General features: G+C 63.2%; 1 protein-coding gene across 46 annotated transcripts; it reads left to right on the top strand.

Moving 5' to 3' along the window:
• Positions 1 to 353: 353 nt before the first annotated feature.
• Positions 354 to 19514, top strand: TNNT3 (troponin T3, fast skeletal type). 46 transcript variants are annotated; one of them, XM_032490184.1, is made up of 19 exons: positions 357 to 443; positions 3389 to 3420; positions 3554 to 3567; positions 4062 to 4079; positions 5365 to 5382; positions 5543 to 5584; positions 6523 to 6561; positions 6775 to 6789; positions 8831 to 8854; positions 9555 to 9573; positions 12150 to 12195; positions 12948 to 13064; positions 13157 to 13234; positions 13483 to 13596; positions 13685 to 13794; positions 13889 to 13979; positions 15041 to 15081; positions 15694 to 15734; positions 17360 to 19514. In XM_032490184.1, the coding sequence occupies exons 2-19, from the start codon at positions 3404 to 3406 to the stop codon at positions 17767 to 17769; spliced, it is 1254 nt and encodes a 417-aa protein (XP_032346075.1). In that variant the 5' UTR covers positions 357 to 443; positions 3389 to 3403; the 3' UTR covers positions 17770 to 19514. The 46 variants fall into 46 exon arrangements, with proteins under 46 accessions (XP_032346076.1, XP_032346082.1, XP_032346086.1 ...); XM_032490185.1 differs by lacking the exon at positions 4062 to 4079 and having other exon boundaries at positions 354 to 443; XM_032490190.1 differs by lacking the exon at positions 5543 to 5584.
• The last annotated feature ends 479 nt before the right edge of the window (positions 19515 to 19993 follow it).

Below are 19993 nucleotides of genomic sequence, written 5' to 3'. Positions count from 1 at the left end.
GGGGCGGCTGGGACCCCAGCTCCAGGGACCCCACACCAGCCTGGCCCAAGGAGAGCCCTCGGCAGTGACCCCAGGGCCACCCAACACCTTCCTTCACCCTCCTCAGTCCGTCAAGAGTGTGCCCGCTGTCGAGGGAGTAAAAATAGAAGCTGACACTTCCTGGGGGAGGAGGGTGGACGTCGCCTCCTTCTCCAGACACGTTCCCCCCATCCTTGCCTCCTTGGGTTTCCTCCCCTGCTATTCCTATACTTGGTAAGGGGCCTCACAGCACGGCCCCTTCCCACCTGCCCACCCCACGTGCCCGGCCACCCAGCCCCTGGCCAATGGGCTGCTTGGAAAGATCAAATGTCACTATAACATGAGGGTGTGAGGCCGAGCGGGCAGTGCCTGAGCCGGTCCTGTCCACAGGGAGCTCCTGCCCGTCTCTCTAGACCCAGCCGCAGGTCAGTACAGCTGAGAGCGGCCGCCCAGGGCTGGGAGGGGCCTGCTGGGTGCTGGCTGGCCTCGGCCCCTTCTGGGCCCCAGGGTGCAGCTCTTCCAGGACGCTGTCATTCCCATCCCCTCAGCTCCAACCACTGCTTCTCAGAGAACCCAGGAAGGCCCCACAGGGTGCCGAGGTCTGGGGTGCTGGCGTTGTGGGGCGATGTTCTCTGAATATCGGATGTGGACAAAGCCATTCCAGACCAGAGCACAGGGGCAGGGAGGCCGGAGGGGAGGCAGAACGGGGCTTCTGGGAGGCCCAGGGATGAGGGGGGCGGTCCCCAGGCAGACGGCTGGAGAGAGGTGAGGATGTGAGACAAGGAGCCCTGCTAGTGGCGGGGCCCAGGCTTCAGGGCCTCCTGCGGTGCGGGAGCTGCCGTGCCTGGCCTTCCCGGCCTGTCTGGGCCCTTCCACAGGGCTCTGCTAAGCTGAGGGGCACCTGGCTAGCTCCTCCCAGGAGGCTGGGGCTCTCCATCCAGTGGCCACTGCCTCCAATGCCTCCATCTGTAAAGACAGAACCTAAGATGGGGCTGGTGTGACTCACCCCGTGATTGGCCTGTGGGGAGGGGTGGCTGGGACCCTGCAGCCTGGTGGCAGTGCCTAGGGCTCAAGCACTGGAGTGGGCAGCGCCTGGGCTCGGGGCAGGCCAGAGGGAGGAGCGAGGAGCTGGGCGTCGGTGCTGCCGGCCTGAAAAGACGGGTCCCACCTCCTGAGCCGGAGGAGCACGTGCTCCCAAGAGGCCCTGCCTGAGCTCCTGGCCCCTTGGGATCAGGGCTCCGCTGCCCCTCCTGACGTCACGGGATGGGGCGCCCTCACCGGGTGGCTCCTTTTGAGTGCCCTCGACCATTCTGGGAGGAGATGGCCCAGGAGCCACTGCCAAGTGGTCAGGGGCCCACAGTGGCAGGGCCTTCTGCCTCCCTGCCCCCATCTTGTCACTTGGGAAGGAAGGACGGGGTGTCCTCAAGGAGTGGTGACCTCAGAGGCTGTTTTGACAACGGCCCCTCTGCGGGCAGAATGCTAACTGGACAACTGGTTTCCTTCTCAGCTGTCGAATGCCACCCTGCCCCCAGGCACACCCCACCCTGGGCCTCTCCCTGACAGACAGAGCAGGGTGGGGGTGGGGGCGGGGACACAGAGCAACCCCACCTGGGGCTGCGGGAGCCCACCTGTGTGTCGCCTTCGGGTGCAGAAGACAGGAGGCCGAGATGGGGGGCCAGGGCCTGAGAGACCTGCAGGGTCACCGGAGGGGCTGTCAGGGAGGCCAGGCCAAGACCTGAGCAGGCGGCCGCCTTCCCAGTCCCCCTCCTGCCATCTTGGGTTTCTGGGCAGAGGTGTCTTGGCTATTTTGGGTGCCTATTTCTGGACACCTCAGCTGTCACTAGCTCCTTAAAAATAACCCAGCCCTGGACACAGGCCATGACCGCCCCTCTCAAGGAGGCTGACAGGTGTCGGGCCGCTCCAGCGTGCAAGGTGGGCACAGCACGGGGAGGGCCGGGCTCCTGAGAGAGGAGCCTGGGCAGGGGCAGGGCCACCAGGAGGGTCTGGGCCAAGGAGCAGGGAGACCCCAGCTGTAGACAGGGCCGGAGGCTGTCACCTGAGGGGGCAGCAGAGTCTCAGGAAGAGGCTTTGGGATGGGAAAGGGCTGCCTGGCTTCCTGGAGGGGTTAGCCGAGATCCACTGGCTGATTTTGCATGGAGCTTAAATTGCTCTGGGAAAATCAACATTCTTGCCCGGGGCTCTGGAACGCTGCTCCCGCCTTAGCAACGTGCTGTGGACACGTGTTTAGATGATGAACTTGTGTTTTTCTCGCACGGAGCCCCCAGGGGTGGGGGGCCACAGCTATTGTCTTCAAGTAAGCCATAGCATGCTGTCGTGAACTCTGGTTCTCAAAACCCTGGGCCAACATTCTGCTGCAGCTGCTCGGAGCGCTCCCAGGCCCCGGCCGCCTCAGGAGTGCGCGGTGGCCAGCTCACGGACAGACAGTCCCCAAGCGAGCTGGCCTGGCGCCGGCCGCACCTGGACGTGTGCAGCCAGGCCCGGGCACAGAGCTTCCCTGCAGATGCTGACAAATCCAAGAGCACCCACGTGGCCTGGGAAAGCGGGCTGAGGGAGGGTCAGGGCGCCCACGCAGGCTTGACGGGCACCAGGCTGGGGATGCACGGAGAAGCAGCCCAGACCCCGTCGCCGTGATCTCGGGGGGCCGGGGGTGCGGAACGGCTTGTGCTTCTTGTGACTCAGGGAAGAGGGCTCTGCACAGGGCCCCGAGGGGCCCCAGGGGGTCCCAGGGCCCTCCCGGGAGAGGACACAGGGCCCTTGCAGGAAGCCTTCAGCCAGTCAGGAGGCCGGGAAGGCCAGGGAAGGCCCGGGTGCCCCTCTGGGAGAGTGGGGCTCTGTGATCCAGGGTCTCCCTGGGAGCCCCACACAAAGGCCCAAGGGCAGATACCCCAAGAGGCAGGTTGGAAGGCAACGTGAAGGGGACCTCTCCACGACCCAGAGCAGCCGGCTGGGCCCTCCCCAGCCTGGACGAGGACCGTGCCTTCTGAACGGCCCTTCTCGGGGAATGCTGGGGAGAGGAGGCCTGCCCTGCCACGACCTTTCAGCATCCCGTCCAAGCTCGGGATTCCAAGCTCCAGGCTGGAGCCAGGGCAGGAAGGGGGGCGGAGTGGGATCAGATCTGGGGCGAGGAGGGCTGGGGGGCGGGGGGCCTGGGGCCTTGGAAGAAGCCAGACGGCCTGATGAGGAGGCCCCGGGAGCAGGAGTGGGCCCGCCCGAGGCCGGAGAGCTGGCCCTCGGCCCTTGTCCACGGCAGCCCCTCCCAGCCCAGCGCCAAGAGGCCATTCCCCCCACTGCATTACTTCTAGGCCAAGGCAACTTCTAACTCTTGTCCTGGCCTCCCCTCCCCCTGCAGAAACACCCTCCCACCATGTCGGACGAGGAAGTGTGAGTACCTGCCCGCCTCGGGGCCCCTGGACCTCGGCTGTGCCCGGCGGCCGGAGGCCCCTCTGGTGTTTGTCACACCCCCGCTGAGAGAAGCCCCCTGACCCCTCTCCCTCTCCCCCTCTCTCCCCCACAGTGAGCACGTCGAGGGTAAGTGTGAAAGCTACTTCCCGTCTGTGCGTCAGCCTCTAGGCAGAAAACCCGGTTGGGGACGGGCTCTCCAACTGCTGACGGCGCTTCCCGCACCCCGGCTGGAAGCCCCAGATCTGCCATGTCTAGATCGACTCCTCACTGTAAATGGGGTTCCCGAGCCTTGCGCCTCCCTTCTCTAAAGGCAGGTCCTCAAGTGCAGTCCCACCTGTCCGCACACCGTGCTCCGCACTGCAAAGCTGTCCAGGCGGACCCCAGGCCTGGCCAGTCGCTGCCATGGTCCCCACCGTAGGACCGCAGCACCTGTGGCTCACACCCGTCCCCACGAGCCGCTGGCATGGCCAGAGCCTCCTCCTCCTCCCTGTCCCCTTCTCTAGGGTCCCCATCCCTGAAGGTCGGGGATGGGGCATACCGGCCCCCTCCCTCCTCCCCTTCGAGGCTGGCCCCCGGGTCGCCCTCTAACTGGCTCCTCTCCTTTGTTCTACCCCCTGCAGAAGAGTACGAGGAGGAAGGTAACTCGGGCAGTCCCAGAAGTGCCCCACCCGCCCCAGACCTCCCTGACCCAGCCTCTTCCTGTCCTGTTCTGTATTCCCAGCCTCATCCCCACAGGGCCTCTGGCCTCCCAGCTCACCAATTAACCATCCACCTTCCTCATCCTTAATTCCCATCTGCCATCACCCCTAACTGTCTGCCTCGAGAACACTCATTAATCGTTCATTAATACTTTTTATGTTATTATGTATTCTGTATACATAATAATCTCACGTGTCACTGGTGCGTGCAGTTAGCTGGGATTTGGTTGTTCAGACTCTCACCTCTTAATACCAAGTGTGGGTGTGGAGGTCCTGCCTGCCTCCCAGCATCTCTGTCTCTCTCTCCATCTTTGTCTCTGCCTCTTTGCATCTCTCTTCCTGTCTCTGTCTCCATCTGTCCATCTCTGTCTCTGTCTCTCTCAGCATGCCTCCCCTCCCCTTCCGGAGCAATGACCTCCAGGCCGAGCTGGAGACCCCTCCCTGCGCCCGGTGTCTGCGCCTGGCGTCTGCGGCAGCCTCCCTGTGGTGCCCAGACAGGCGTGGGAGCGAGGGAGCCTCTGCACCTGGGGAGGGTGCACACGGGCAGTTCTCAGGCCGGACGGGAGCCTGAGTGCGGCCCCTGGCACCCACTCAGGCGCAGGAAGGCTCTCACGAACTTCACCAGGCAGGGCTCTCCTGCGGGGTATGCTGGGCACTAGGTTTTGAAAAGATTTGAAAACACTTGGCTGCCCTAACAACGTGAGCAAAACAGTTCTTTTTACGCTGAAAAGGTGGAAAGATGTCTTTGAGAGGGAGCCATGATCCTGGGAGCCGCCCTTCCCTGGGGAAGGTGACGGGGCTGATGGGCAGGGTCCTCCAAGGCCGGCCTTCAGGTCCACGTGGGACGCCCCTGCATCTCCTGGGGGTCTCCCCTAACATGACTTCGTCCCTTCCGCACTTCCGTCCCCTTTGGAGTCAGACTTAGCTAGACCCTTCCATGCACAGACGTCGCAGTCCAGGGCAAGCTCCCCCACGAGGGGTACGGGGCTCAGAGACCCCCAGGGCCAGGGAGGAGGTCACGCTTGGCAGAGACGGGGCCAAGGCCCTGAGGTCTCCGAGGCCCCGCAGGCTTGCCGCCTGGCTGGGGTGCAGGACCCAGCCTTCCCTGGCCCCTGGAGCTCCGGCTGCACCTCCCCCCAGGGCCGCCTCCTTCCCCGCCGCCCGGGTGTGGCCCTCTAACACCTTGTTTCCTCTTTCCCTCCTGTTTCTCCGGCTCCCACCTCAGAAGAGGCCCAGGAGGAAGGTAAGAGGGGTCCAGGACGCCGGCCCCTGCAAGCACATTCCAGCCCTTCTGCCCCACTGGCCCTCGTGGTGACCCCTGCCTGCCCCCCACCCCCTCTGAGGACGTGCCGTGTGCTCCTGGCATAACCTGTCCTCTCTCCTCCTGCCACCTGCACGCCCAGCGCCCCCTCCACCTGCAGAAGTCCATGAAGTCCATGAGGAAGGTATGAGGACCCAGGACTTCTGGTCCCCATGTGGGGCCCGGGGCTGGCTGGGAGCCAGGGTTGGGGAGGGCGAGGACAGCGGGGGGCCAGCCAGCCGAAGGGCCCCCACATGTGGCCTCCACCTAACCCACTAACCAAGGCCAATGCTTGACCAGAGAGGGGGCCCCTCAAGGTCCAGCACCACCAACATGGGCTGGGCTGCAGACAGAGGTCACCCATCCCCGGCACCGGGAGGGTGGGTCCACGGGGGGGGGGACGGCTGGACCAGATGTAGACCTAGCGGTCCCGGGACGTCCCTGAACCCAGCCTCCCGCCCCAGGGAGGGTAACTGAGAGCCCCCTGGCCACCTCTCCAGCCTGCCCCAGTGGGCTCCCTCCTCGGGGTCCGGGTGGACCATGTAAGGTTCAGGAGCCCCGTGCTTGGATCAGTGGACGGAGCAGCCGACGTCTGGGGCCACGCGGACCTTCTCGCAGGCTAGGAGAGAGAAGGGAGTGTGTCCCGCTCTGGGGCTACTAGAAGCAGGGCGTCCTCCAGGCTTCCTGGGCGGCAGGCCCTGCCCTTCTGGGCCCAGGTGCCAACCCACCAGGCTGCAGCCCTGCTTGCGGACCTCCAGGCTTCCGTGTGGAGTCCTTCCTAGGGGCCTGTGGGAGGCGGGAAGGGGGAGGCGGCAGAGGAAGCCACGGAGCTGACGTCCCCAGGACAGCAGTGATGTTCACAGCAGAAGCAAGAGCCTCAGTTTCCCCAGCGTGGGGCAGGGACAGGACGGGGGCAGCGGCCCCGGCCAGCACTGACTGTGTCTTGCTCACTCCCCGCATGCTCCCCACCCCTCGGCCTCGGCCGCCGACCCCTCCGGGGTGACCGGCTGTTTCCTTTAACCTCGGATCCTTTCTCCTTTGACCTCTGACCCGCGTGTTGCCTTGCTCCATGGCGCTCCTTAGCCCATGAAGTTCATGAAGTTCATGAAGTTCATGAACCAGGTATGTGCCATGTCTTCCGTCCCGTAAGGGCGCGTGTGCACACGTGGCCGTGTGTGGGTGTGAACTGGCAGCCTGGCCCAGAAGGAAAAAGGGGGCGTGTAACCCACTCACATGTGGTTCTGCTCGCCTGCTGCGCCCCTGCCCCCATCTCTGCCCCGAGGTTCACACTGGTTCTCTCTTCCCCCCTCCCCCTCCATGGCGCGGCTTCTGCAGAGGAAGTCCAAGAAGGTACACTCACTGCCCCCGGCCCCCCGCCAGTTCCTGAGCCCTGACGCCTCTTCCCGCCCTGCATGACTCTCGCCACCATTCCTATGGGGTAGGGACAGGCTGGGGACAGGGTAGGCCTGGGGTGCCGGCTCAGGCAGGACTGGCTGCTGGGGTGCGGGTCTCCTGTCCCCATCATGCAGGTGAGCTTTCAGGGATGAGGGGACAAGGCCCTTCCCGGACCACCAGCAGGAAGGTGGGGGGTGACCAGACTTGAGACCAAGCACGGAGCTGAGTGTAGGGCCTGAGAGGGGTACAGGCCTCTGGAGGATGGTGCTGGGGTCCACTAGGACCCTCTGGATCCACCGGGGTGGGATGGAGAAAAGCCGAGGGGGAGAGGCAAGGCAGGTGGCCCCTGCCCTGCCCCAGACAGCAAGCCAGAGAGAAGGAAGGAGGGGTTGCTGCAGGAAGGGTGGAGAGGTAAGTGGGGTGAAACAGAAGGTCAGGCTGAGGTTGAGGGGGGGACGTGGGGGACCTGGAACAGCAGGGAGCCTTGTGTGCAAACGAGCAGTCAGGCCCCAGCATTCCCCCCATCCCCTGGGCGGGAGCAAGACACACTTGGCGTGAGGAGGCTCCTGGGTGGGCCTGGCTTTCCTGCAGTGGGGCTGGCTGTGCTCTGGGGTGGAGGTCAGGGCTCAAGCCGGGGAGTCACACGATTCCTCAAGGGGCTGCAGGCGGCCTCCCAGCTGGGCCTGAACCCCTAGCACGACCCCAAAGTGTTTTCCCTTCTCTGACCTTAGCAAGGTCCCCTGTGGAACGGGATGTGCCGGGCCCCAGGGCTGGGTGGCGGGTGCGGGGCCTCACAGGAACGAGGAACGAGGGTCCAGGGAGGGATGGTGCCGGCTGCAAAGTTACCAGGACACCCTGGAGCCAGCCCTGAGGCCCACAGACAGACAGACAGACAGACAGATAGACAGAGGGGGTGTGGAGAGGCGAGGCCGCTGTCTGCTTGCCCTCTGCCTAGGGGAGCTTAGCCGTGGGGTCCCATCATCCCACAGCGTTTGGCTCCCCACCACTCCCTCCCCAAGCATCAGTTCCCAGAGTCCCCTGTGTCCCTCAGCCCCCCAGGTGCAGGGGATGTTGGTGGGAGTGGTGTGCAGCTGAGGGGGCGCGAGGGGAGACCCTGCCCAGAGCATGGCTGAGGGCTGGGGATGCCACCCTCCCTGCCCACTTGGGGCAGGCCTGGGGCAAGGCCAGACAGGCTGAGGGTCTTCCATGTGGACTGCCCTGCCATCACCACCGAAGGTCCTGGAGCAGGGGCTGGGGGCGGGGGTTAGGAGGTTAGGCACAGCCAGTCCTGCCGCAGACCCTGAGCCAGCCAGGACTTCCCCAGGGCCCAGGGAAGGCCAGGAGGGTCAAAGGACGTAGCCCCTACGTGAGGGCAGCCAGGTTACCCCAGGCAGGTGGGGTCTCAGGTCTGAAGGCTACAGTCCAGACAGGCCTCTGGTCACAAGGCCAGCCCCATGGGGTGGCGGCGGGAGAGGCAGAGGAGGCCTGTGCAGCCTCCAGGAGAGAAGCCTCTTCAGTGTCAGGGCAGGCTCCCTAGGGTGGCTGGGAGCCGGGCCTCAGGGCTCAGCCTGAGGGCTCCCTGCACCCCCACGGCCTGTGACCGGGACTAACAAGACTTTATGAACCTAACTGTCCCAGACCCGCTGGGTTCCAACTCAGCAAAACCCAGGTGTCAGGTCCCCAGGACTGCGTGCCCCCCGCAGAAAGATTCAAAGAAGCCAGGGGCCAGCGCTCACAGGCCCCTGCGCCCTCCAGCCAGCACCAGGCCTCCTGGGTGGGGCGGGCTCTCCCAGGCCCTCCTGGGCCCACGGCCCCTCCAGACCCTCCCCAGACAGAGATTCTCTGGCTCTCAGCTGGGGCCGCAAACGGGGCCAGGTCAACGTGCACCCAGGCAAGAGGGGGTCTGGGTGTGTCCCCTGGCTGGGCCCCCGCTCACGCCCCTGACGCTCCCTGCGGCCTCGCGCTCTTCTCTTGCATGTGCGCTTACGCCCCGAAGATGCAGAGGAGGAGGAGGAGGAAGGTAAGGGGTCCCTTGGCGGCAGCACTCAGGCTGTGTCCTGACAGGCCCTGAGACGAGAGGACCTGCCTGCCCAGGGCCATCCCGCGGGCTCTCCATCCCTCTCCCTCGCCCGCCTGTCCACCTGTCTGTCCTCCTCGTCTCTGGGCACCGGGGCCCCGAGGGCTGGGCCTTGCTGCTTTGCGCTGCGTCTGCCGTGGGCTTGGCTGCCAGGGCCTCACAGGCACTGCCTGTTTCCAAGCTTCTGCCCGACACCAGGGTGGGATGGTCAGTGGAGACCAGCCAGCGGCCAGGGAGCCTGGGCTGGGGGTGCTCCTCCCTCCCCCCATCTCTACTCCCCCTCCCTCCGCACCTCTGGTCTTCCTCTCTTGCCTTCCTGCCCCCAGGACGCTGCTTGGAGCTTCCATCTCTTCCTCCTTAGAGCCCTCCCTCTCGCTCCAGCGTCCTGGGCCCCTCACCCAGCACTGCTCCGTAGACTCCACCAGGACTTCCATGGGCCCTGGGGCGGGGACAAGACCCACTGGCTCCTGGAGGGTGGGGAGAGGGGTGAGGGGCTCAGCTGGAGAGGCAGATCGCCCTGCTGGCCAAGCCCAGGAAGCCCCCCGCTAGGTGCCCCCAGGGGACTGCAGACAGGAGCTGGCTCCCGTCTCACCTGGTCTCTCTCCCCATCCCGCTCTCCCCGCGCCGGCGCTGTGCTGACCAGAGGAGAAGCCGAGACCCAGGTGAGTGTGGGCTGGATGCCGGGCGGGCCGGGTGGGCTGGGTGGGCCTGGAGCCGGTGCTTGGAGGAGAGGCCAGAGTGAGCAGGCTGGATAGGGCCGAGGTCACTGGGGAGCCAGTACCCCCAAGGCTGGGCCCCCGGCACCTCAAGGAAAGCAGCGTCCTAGGCTCTGGGGACCCAGCCCCTGAGAGACAGAGCTGCTCCTCGGCTCCTTGATGTGGTGGCTGAGGCTCTGGAGTTCTGAGAGGCACACGATGAGAATGTGATTACTGGGGGCAGCTGGTGCCCCCCTACAGGCGGGGATCAGAAGTCACCTGGTACTTCCCCCGGGGACTCTGGAGGTCTCGTCGGGCAAGGCGCTGCCCCAGTTCATCCAGTTCATCCAAGGAAGGCTTCCTGCAGGAGGTGGCTGCGGGCGGAGGAGGGAAGCCGGGGGAGGTGGGGCAGAGAGAGGTAGGCCCACGGAGCTCTCCCCTGCCCTCTCTGGCCCTTGCCGCACCCGGCTGTGCTGTCCCTCCGGACGTGAACCAAGCGTGGAAGCGGGGTGTTGGAGGGCGCTTCCGAACAGAACCTGGGCAGGAGCCACAACACCCTCTGGGGGCACCATCCCTGCTCAGAGGCTCTTTCTTTCCCTCGTTTTTACCCACTCGGGTGTTGTTCGGAGGTTTCTGGTTTTGATCCGACTATCCTGGCTTTTCTGCTTCTGATAAACACTCACAAGCCCACAGCGCGTCGCACACGATCCCCCCTACCCCGTCCCGTGGAGCATCCGGGGCTGTGTTCGCGCCCCACGTGACGGAACATGAGTGCGAGCCCGCCCACGCCCCGGGTCCGCTCCCACCTGGGGGAAGCCCAGCCCTCCCGAGGGGACCGGGGCCATGTGAAGGTGTGGCCAGCACATTTCCAGCCGTTGCCCCTTATTTTTCAGCAATCTTAAAGAAAGCTGCCAGGTCACAAGATATTTTCTAGTTTAAAAAAAAAAACTGTTTGTGTTTTCATTATGAAAATAAAACACCTCATTAAAGAAAATTTGGAAAATACGTGAAAGTCCAATGAAAAAAAAATCATCCATAACTCTCCACCCCGCCAGCCAGACCGCGGAAAGGAGTAGAAAGAAGTAAAAAGACTTATTTCTTCCTACTCTTTTTCCATGCACAGGGCTCGGGAAAAAAAGACTGAAACTCTGAGCTGTTTTTCAAACATGGGACTGTCTATACAGCCTTGAATTCTGCTTTTTTTTTTTTTTCTAATGCAGCGCTGTTCCTAAGTATTTTTCCATGTTTTTACATAGTCTTCTTAAATATTTTGAATGGCCACATAATATTCCATCAATTGGACAAACCATAATTTTCCTAACCATTCCTCTATTGCAGGATATTAAGGCTTTCCCCCATATTTTACTATCATAAATAACGCTGGATGGAAAGCATTTTCTGTCCTTCGGGTTATTTCCCTAGGCCGCATTCCCAGAACTGGAATTACTGGGTCAAAGAGGAGGAGTGTTCTTAAGGCTTTTGACATCCAAATGGCTTCGGCGAGGGCGGCCAGCGCGGTCTGCGCGCCGCGCTGCCGGCCCGCTCGTGCCTGCACCGCGCGGCCCCTGACGGCTGGATGAGAAACGGCCTCTCCGGCTGTTTTCCTTTGCATTCCTGCGCTGCTGCGCGGGCCTCTCCCGCGCCTGCTGACTGGCACTCTTTCTTCTGGGGGAGCTGCTAGCTTATGCCCTCGGCCCATTTATCTGACAGCGGAGGCGTCTCAGGGTTTTCTTAATCATCGGTTTGCATAAGGATATAAGTCTTCTCTGTGTTTGCTGAAAATATTTTTCTAGTCTGGTTTTTTTTCCCTCTCTCTCTCTCCCCGCTTCAAGTTTTGCCTGTTTCCACATCCATCAGCTTTTCGTTTGCCTGGGGTCACCTGGCCACCTCTCCCTGTGCAGGACGTTCTGGTCCACATTCGGCTCCCCTTTCCCCTACGGCTTGTCTTAAGAAATTGTTATGTCGCTGTTGGAGCTCCTTGCTCATCTGGAATGTTCTGGTGGGAGGGCGCCGGTCGCCGGTCGCCGTGGCTGCAGCAGCTGGACTCGGGGTGCCAGATCTGGGGGTGCGAGTCTTATTTCTTCTCCAAGGTGCTTCCTGCCCAGAGCCCCTTCCTTTGGGTCCCCAGAAAGAAACTTCAGAGAGGAGCCAAATAAATGCACAGGATCACTTGAGACGGCGGCTCCTGACGCAGAGGCCAAAGGCCCTGAGAGGCTGCGGTGCCCACCCTGCCTCCCAGTCAGGCCCTAGCTGCATTTGTTTATTTGTTTGAGAAAGAAACCAAGGCTGCCCTTCCTGGACAGACAGGGGTGACACAGCCCTTGCGAGGTCCAAAAGTTGGCAAAACAGAGGGACGCTAAGAGGTTGAAAACTTCTCTAAGGGTCGAGCCACTCTGGGGACAGTGAGTTACCCCTCTGATAAGAGCAAAGGTCACGCCTAGTGCCAGGGGAGAGTGTAGGGGGTCAGGCCGGTGCGGGCCAGGCCCACTGTCCTGGTGGGGTCCCCTCTTGTCTCCATTCACAAGTCTCTCGCTCTTTTCCAGACTCACTGCTCCTAAGATCCCAGAAGGGGAGAAAGTAGACTTTGATGTAAGTTTATGGAGCCCAGATCAACATGGTGTCCCCTCCAACCAGCCCCCAGCCTTCAGGCTCCAGGCTAATCCTGAGCAGACCATCTCCTCTAGAGCAGGGCTTCCTGGTACTATGCAGTTCTGCTTTAGTTCATCTCTGGACCGGAGGAAACTCCCCCAGTGATAGATGCCACTCTTCCTTCCTCCTCCTTCATCCTTCCATCCATCCTCCATCCACTGATCGGCCCTTTCCTCCACCCACCCACCCATCCAACCACTCATACATCCACTTATCCATCCACCCATCCAACCACCCACCCAGCCAACCACTCACCCATCCATCCATCATCATCCATCCGTCTGCCCAGTCACCCATCCATTCACCCACTTCTCCATCTGTATATCCCACAGACTGTCTCGCTCCCCAGCTTCCTCTCTGCCTGGTCCATTCAGGGCATCTCTGAGCACAACAGCAAGGCCAAGTCGGAGACCGCCCATCCCAGGGGCTGACAACCGACCTCAGGGCTGTGCAGGGCCCAGAGTCACTCACAGGGAGGGCACCATTCCTACCCTGTGGCTAAGGGATCAGGCAGCCCCTAGCCCCCAGGAGGGAGCTGCAGGGACAAGGCAAGGCCAAAAGGTCCCTTGCCGCTGTCAGCTGTCCTGGCAGCCAGGTGGGTCAGGGCTCCCGGCTGGAGCACAGAAAGGTGCCACCAGGAGGGCCAGGGCCTCCAGAGGAGGCGTGGGGATGACGCGGCTCTCCCGCCACAGGACATCCAGAAGAAGCGTCAGAACAAAGACCTCATGGAGCTGCAGGCGCTTATCGACAGCCACTTCGAGGCTCGGAAGAAGGAGGAGGAGGAGCTGGTCGCACTCAAGGAGAGAATCGTGAGTGGGCAGCTCCGGGCCGAGGCGGGGCAGGCGGACCCCCGATGCGGTGGGCGTCGGCAGGGCTGGCTGACCTGCTCCTCCGGCCGCAGGAGAAGCGCCGTGCGGAGAGAGCAGAGCAGCAGAGGATCCGGGCTGAGAAGGAGCGGGAGCGCCAGAACCGGCTGGCGGTGAGGCTGGGCCCCCCCCCCCAACCGCCCCAGACCCCGAGCCCCAGAAGCACCAGGTGCTCTGTCTGCCCGCCCTTCTCCAAGCTTCCCCTTGAGCTGAGCCAGGGGCCAGAGGCCCCGGCTGAGCCCCTGCAAGAGGGCAGACCCAGGCCAGGACCTGGAGCTTCTGGAAGCTTCCAAGGCCAGGCGGGTCCTCAACACCTGCCCAGTGAGGGCAGCCCTGAGGTCTGGGGCCGGGGTCTCCGCAGGAGGAGAAGGCCCGTCGGGAGGAGGAGGAGGCCAAGAGGAGGGCGGAGGACGACCTGAAGAAGAAGAAGGCTCTGTCCTCCATGGGCGCCAACTACAGCAGCTACCTGGCCAAGGTGCGGCGGCGCGGGACACGGGGCGCGGGGCGCCAGGCTGTGGCCCCGCCCCCGGCTGTCGCATCACACCCTGCGCGGTACCCCTCAGGCCGACCAGAAGAGAGGCAAGAAGCAGACGGCCCGGGAGATGAAGAAGAAGGTCCTGGCGGAGCGGCGGAAGCCCCTCAACATCGATCACCTGGGCGACGACAAGCTGAGGTGAGGCCCCGCCCGAAGGCTCCCTCCCCGCCTCCCCGCCTCCCCGCCTCCCGGCTGAGCAGCAAGCCTGCCCTTTGCCACTCCTGCTCCCCAGGGACAAGGCCAGGGAGCTCTGGGAATCCCTGCACAAGCTGGAGACTGAGAAGTTCGAGTTGGGGGAGAAGCTGAAACGCCAGAAATACGACGTGAGTGCGGCGCCCCAGCCTCACCGCACTGGCGGCCATCCCTGGGCCCCGGACCCCGGCTCAGGCCCCTGTCCTGTGGGGACCGTGGCTGAGCATCCCACAGGCCGCCATCAGCCCCTGCTCCCAGGGCTGGCGGGAGGGGTGGCGGGGCAGAGCATCATCGGGGCTGGCAGGACACCTGCATCCCACGCCCACCCGGGGTGGCACTGAGCATCTCTGGGGTGGGGTGTCCTCCCCTCACAGTCTCCTCTGCAAACCCAAGTCCAGTCCCTAACCGCCCTGGAGGGCCCCGAGCGCGGAGCAGATTGAGGGCACTGTCCGACCCCACTGGCAGCTGCGGGGGTAGGGGTGCAGATTGTGCACCCTGGGGGTGGACGCCAGGAGTCCCTGAGCGGGGCTCACAACTCAGGACAGCAGCCCTGTGCAGACACGGTCCCTCAGCGTCCACATGGGCTTGGGGAGAGGGCACCAGTCCTGGTGACTCCCCTGCCGCTGCGTGAAACACAGGCACCTCCAGCCTGGCCATCAAAGGTGTGGTGCCCACCCCTCACACTCTTCCAGGTGCCCAGGGAGGCCCCTCCACACTGGGCACCTCTCCCAGCTTCCCCTACCAGCCACTGAAGCAGAGGGTGCTGGTGACCAGTACTGACAGCCGAGCGAAACTTTGCCCTTCCCAGGAGCTCTGTGCCCTTGGGCACATTTCCTGGTCCTCTGTGCCTCAATTTCCTCCCCTGAAGGAGGACTATACCCTCCAGGACCACCCACGGGGCATGTGCATCGCTGCAGGCCGCTGGGCCAGGCGTGGGGAACAGCACTGCTCTCCGCGGATGCTGCCCTCAGAAGTGGCCTCCCCTTCACAGAGCCCGGACTGGCCCGGCTCGGGTCCACAGGGCTGAGCCAGGGGCGCGAGGCCTCCCGACACCCCCGTGCGTGGCCCACGGTGGGTCCCCGGGAGCTACAGGAACCACAAGGGCCCTGGCCCAGGCTAGCCCAGTGCCCGGCAGGGCCCCGAAGACTCCACCACCAGCCACCCAGCCCCATAACCATCTTGGTCTTTCTAGATCATGAACGTCCGGGCCAGAGTGGAGATGCTGGCCAAGTTGTAAGTAGCCGGAGTCCACCCTGGACCAGACTCTTGTGTTCATGCACGGGCCGCCTCGCGCATGGTGAAAACCCAGGTCGATGCGAGTGTTGGTGGCAGGGGGCACGGGGACCATGGAGGCCTTCCTCCTGCTCCTCCTGCCCCGCCTCCTCCCCCCTGCCTGCAACCTGGGGGCTTCTGAGGCTGACCTGCTGTCCTCGTTGGTGGCAGGGGAGAGGCCTCGCCTCCCCCAGCCTCCCCCAGCCTCTCCCCGGGTCATCAGCAGGAGGGAGCAGCTGGGCCATGAGGCGCAGGAGGGCCGCAGGGCTCTGAGCTTGGCGGCCACCAGAGGCAGGGGTTCTGTTTGCAAGCCCACCTCGTCCCCTGCCCCCGGCCCCACACTCCGCGCAGGCTGGAAGGTAAGTGGCCAGATCCGGGCTGCTGTGTGTCATAGCCCAGATCTCCAGCTCAGGCCACCAAGAGCAAGTCAGAGGCACAGGTCCTGAGGGCCAAGGGACAGTGTCCTCCAAACAGAGGAGCCAGGACCCAGTAAGAGCACCGAGGCCTGCGAGGGCCAGTGCCCGGCCCGGCCTTGCTCGGACGCGGCAGGTAAGCCATCTGTGTTGTTTGCAGATCATCAACCTCAGGAGCCGCATCGACCAGGCCCAGAAGCAGTGAGTAGCCCCGCCGCCCCGGCTCTGCACAGGGCACACGGCCCCCGGGAAAGCTGCCACCACCCACCAGGGGCCCGGTGGTTTCGGCCTGGGCGACGGCCAGAGCCCTCAGCAGAGCAGTAACAAGACTAACTGGCCGGTGCCCTGAGCCAGCATGTCGGGGCCCCGCACCCCTGGACCGCAGCCTCCTTTCTCCCCTCACCCCACAGAGCCCAGGAGGACCTGAGATTTGGGGGAGGGCCGGCAGAAGGCCCCAATTCGGGGAGGTTCTGGGTGGGCCCAGAGTGGCCCAGCAAAGCCAGACTGGGCTCCTGGACATCCCAGCAACGTGTCACCTCAAAGGTGGCCTGGGACAGGGAAGCTGGAGGCCTGGGCTTTGTCACCAGCTCCTCCGAGAGCGACCTGGGTGAAATCACTTGTTCCTCGAGACAGGGAGCCCTCCGCCATATGATCACCCCTGAGGTGTGGGGGGCCCATCACAGCAGTTGCTGGGAAGGGCTGGGACAGCCTGTGCTCAGGTGGCGCCCACTCTGAGGCTCTGTCTCTGAGCCCAGGGGCTGAGCTGGTGCAGGCACCAAGGAGAGCCGTGGCCCCAGGGCTGCTCGCAGTTGGAAAATTTAATGGGGTTTTTCCCTCTTTTCCGCTGGCCCCTGCCTCCTTGCTACTCCCAGGGATGGGCTCCTCCTGCCTGGGGAGCAGGGAGGGACTGGCAAAAGCAACACGCCCTCCTCCTGGGCCCCGATGGGCGGGGCTGGAGTCTTTGCAGGTTCCTTTGAGAACCTGATATTCGGCAAAGGGTGTGCGTGCATGTGCATGTGTGTGTGTGCATGTGTGTGTGCATGCGTGTTTGGGTTCTCAGGCTGGCTCCTGCTGAAGGAGCCGGGCTGTGGGCACGGCCACCAGCGTCAGGCCTTCTCCTGGAGCCAGTCTTGAGAGCTGCAGGGCCCATTCCAGCCCAAAGTTGTCCCAAAAGAGCTCTGACCCTCCCATCACTCCACCCTAACCCACCACCCAGCTCCCCCTTGGCTCGCTGGTGTGCAGAGAGAATTAGACAGATGGGGCGGGAACCTCCTGACCCCAGGGTCCAATTCTAACTGGTGGCCGAAGGGCCAAGACTCTGAGGCAAGACAGAGGCCTCCCAGGACCCGAGTCCATCGGGCTGAGACTGCTGGCCTGGAGCAAAGGACCACAGCCGCCCGTGGCCTCAGCCCCTCTGCCCCAGGCGGCTGTGACCCACAGGGCACAGGCTCTTTTCAGGCCAGAGTGACTGGGAAGATGGTCACCACCAGCAGGGACAGCTTTCCGGGTGGGCTCAGACCTGCCCAAAGTGGGGCCCCTGCAGTCTCATGGCCACGTGTGCCCCAAGCCCTGCATGTGGGGAAGGGGTGGGGCGGTGGACCAGGCTCGGGCCACCACCCCTTTAACCTCACTAACTGCCTCAGCACAAAGGCGCCCAGGCCCGGCCGGGCAGGCACAGGTGAGTGACGGCGGCTGGGCTGGCGCTCAGCCCCCTGCTCCGGCAGAGCGCCGCGGTCAGGGGCCTGCGGACCGGGGGAGGCTGGGGAAGGGGCTGGCCAGGTCCCAGGCACCACAGTGCTCAATACCCACTTGCTTCCCAATTGCAGCAGCAAGAAGGCCGGGACCACGCCCAAGGGCAAAGTCGGTGGGCGCTGGAAGTAAAGCCGCAGAGACCGCCCCGGGCAGAGACCGTCGGCCCGGGCAGCCCACATGGCGGTGTCCGCCCCCCGCCCCCCAGCACCCGAGTCTCTGTCCTCGCTGCCCTCACCCCCTGGGGTCTGTGAATAAAGCTGGCAGACCCCCCTCCACCAGGTGTGCGCTGGCTCGTGGATGGGGTCACGGGGGGCGGGGGACCGATGGGGGAGGGGCAGGGGCGTCTCTGCAGCGCGGGGCCGAGGGGCACCGGGTGCTCGTCTCAGGGGTCGGCTCGGGAGAACAGCAGGCCACGGGTGCTGGGCCCGGACGCCCGCCGGCTCGGCCAGCCCCTCCACTTCTGCCGATGGGCTTTCACGCCTAGAATCCCCTTCTGTCCTCACCCCACAAGCCCACACAAAACTGGGGTCTCTGCCTCCGCTGGGGTCCAGGCTCCCCTGAGAAGCCCCCAGCCCCCTGAGTCAGCTCTGAAGCGAGGTTGGGGCAGCAGAGCCCGGCCTTTGCAGAGGGTCCGGGAGCGGGGCCTGGGGCTCTGTGGGGCCCTTTCCACATGTCCCCCAGAAACGGGGCAGGAGGCACCCAAGTCCCCAGGAGAGGGGCAGCGCGCACGCTGCAGTCGACGCCGCGGCCAGCACAGCCTTCTTTCTATATTGCACGAGAACACAGTGCTCACTGTGTAAGGAGTCTGAAAGTCCTGACCGGAGAGAATTACGGAAAATATAAATCACAGAAATTGGATCAAGACATAGAGCCTTGCACAGCCAAGTATTCACGGAGGAAGCTGCCAGAGTCCGGAACCGACCCCCCGCCCCCCACCACCCTGGGAAGGCTCTGCAGAACGGCGGGGGGTGGGAAGTAGGGAGCATCCTGTCCAGTCTGCCGTGGGGTGCTGGGACCCCAGAAGGCATGTGCACACGCTCAGTGCGCACCCCAGCACCCACCTGTCCTCTCAGGGACCCATCCCCCAACATCCATAAACATGTGTGCGTCCCCACCCCCACATGACAGGGCTATTTGCAGTCGGTGGCTCAGCCAACTTGCTTCCCCGCAGTGATTTGAAGATGAGCCCCTTCATGTAATAAACGGGGTGGGGGGGATGTCCACTAGCACCGTCCCTCCACATCGCACAGAAGTGACAGGACAAAGGCTGCCCTGGGGAGGCGCGGTCAGCACACATGGATGGGGACAGAACGCCAGGACTGTGCAGATGCAAGGCGAATGGGCTGAGTCACGGATGGTGGAAGCACCGGGGGGTGAACGACCCAGGGTGCCTGTGGAAGAATCTAAGGCACATGTCACTGTCGCGGGTGGGTCAGGAGGGTGGAAGTCGCCGGGGCGAGATTCAGACAGTTAAGCTTGACTGAGGGACATGGATGGAACGCCATTTCTCCAAACTGGAGCCAGCGTGTGGAATGCTTCAGGAACGGGTGTAGACAAGGATGTAGGCTAATTTCAAGCTCTAACAGGAGGGTCGCCACCAAACGATCACCCCTCCGCAGCCAAGCCAGAAAAGCTCAGGTGGTTCATTGGCCGTATGTTCAGAAATGCAGGGACTCACTTCTGGGCAGTTGTTGGGTCAGAGGAAACCGGGGTGCAGCGTGGCGGGAGAAGGCAGGGCGGAAGGGGGGCAGCGGCCGCAGGGCCCGCGGTGGGGGGGGGGGTGCCTGGGGGCTTCACTGTAGGGAAGGGTGTGGAAGACCCAGACTTGTGATAAGCGAAATATCAGATTCAAGAAGTCAGGAAAGGGGCAAAAAAGTAAAACCGAGGCAAAGAGAAGAAGAACATAAAATACGAACGGGGAAGGCCTTGGTTCCTCAAGAGAACTGCGAAGGCAGTCCAGCATCGGGCATGAAAATTGGGTGGGGAGGGGAGGGACACCAGCCACGCCGAAGCGAAGAGAGGGCACGCGAGCAAGATGAACTGGCGGTAAGAGCCCGCCGCGGCGGCCCCACACCTGCGTCTTTGAAAACTGCAGGAAGACGGCCAGTCCCCAGGGGAAATAGACTTACTGTATTAAGTATGAGGCTTGACTATAGAGTGACTTCATTTTGAAGTTGTTGGACCAGCCGTTGAACATCTCCCCACCAAAAAAAAAAAAAAAAAAAAAAAGCTAAGATTTTGAAAGATACATCATGACCAAGGGGTCCTCTCTACTGCAAAGATAGTTTTATATTAGAAAACTGAGAGATGGGACAATCTATGACACACACACAGTTTAAAGGCCAGGGAAAAAAGGTAGATGACACAGAACACAGATCATGAAGGCTCTCAGCCAACTAAGAGTGGAAGGCGCTTCCCCAGCCTGAGAGACACTCCCTCCAAAGCCTGGTGGGAGCACGGCCTTCACAGCGACCCGTTACGGTGGAGCGCGGGCAGCAGTGCCAGCTTCCCTGTCTTCTTGTCTGCCAGCCCCTGGCAGGGACTAGCACTAGAACTGTCTGCAAGGACACTCCAGAGACTCTGCAACCCTGAACGTTAGTTAGCATCAGGACGCGTTCGGGACGGGTGCACGTGGACACAAGACTGAAAAATCAGAAGCGAGGAGACAGGTTCCAAGACACCATTGACAACAGGAACATGAAAAGCAC

This window comes from Camelus ferus, chromosome 10 (assembly GCF_009834535.1).
Source record: "Camelus ferus isolate YT-003-E chromosome 10, BCGSAC_Cfer_1.0, whole genome shotgun sequence".
Lineage (NCBI taxonomy): Eukaryota > Metazoa > Chordata > Mammalia > Artiodactyla > Camelidae > Camelus > Camelus ferus.
The sequence above is the reverse complement of the archived record's forward strand: the minus strand, read 5'-3'. Positions and strand labels throughout refer to the sequence as shown.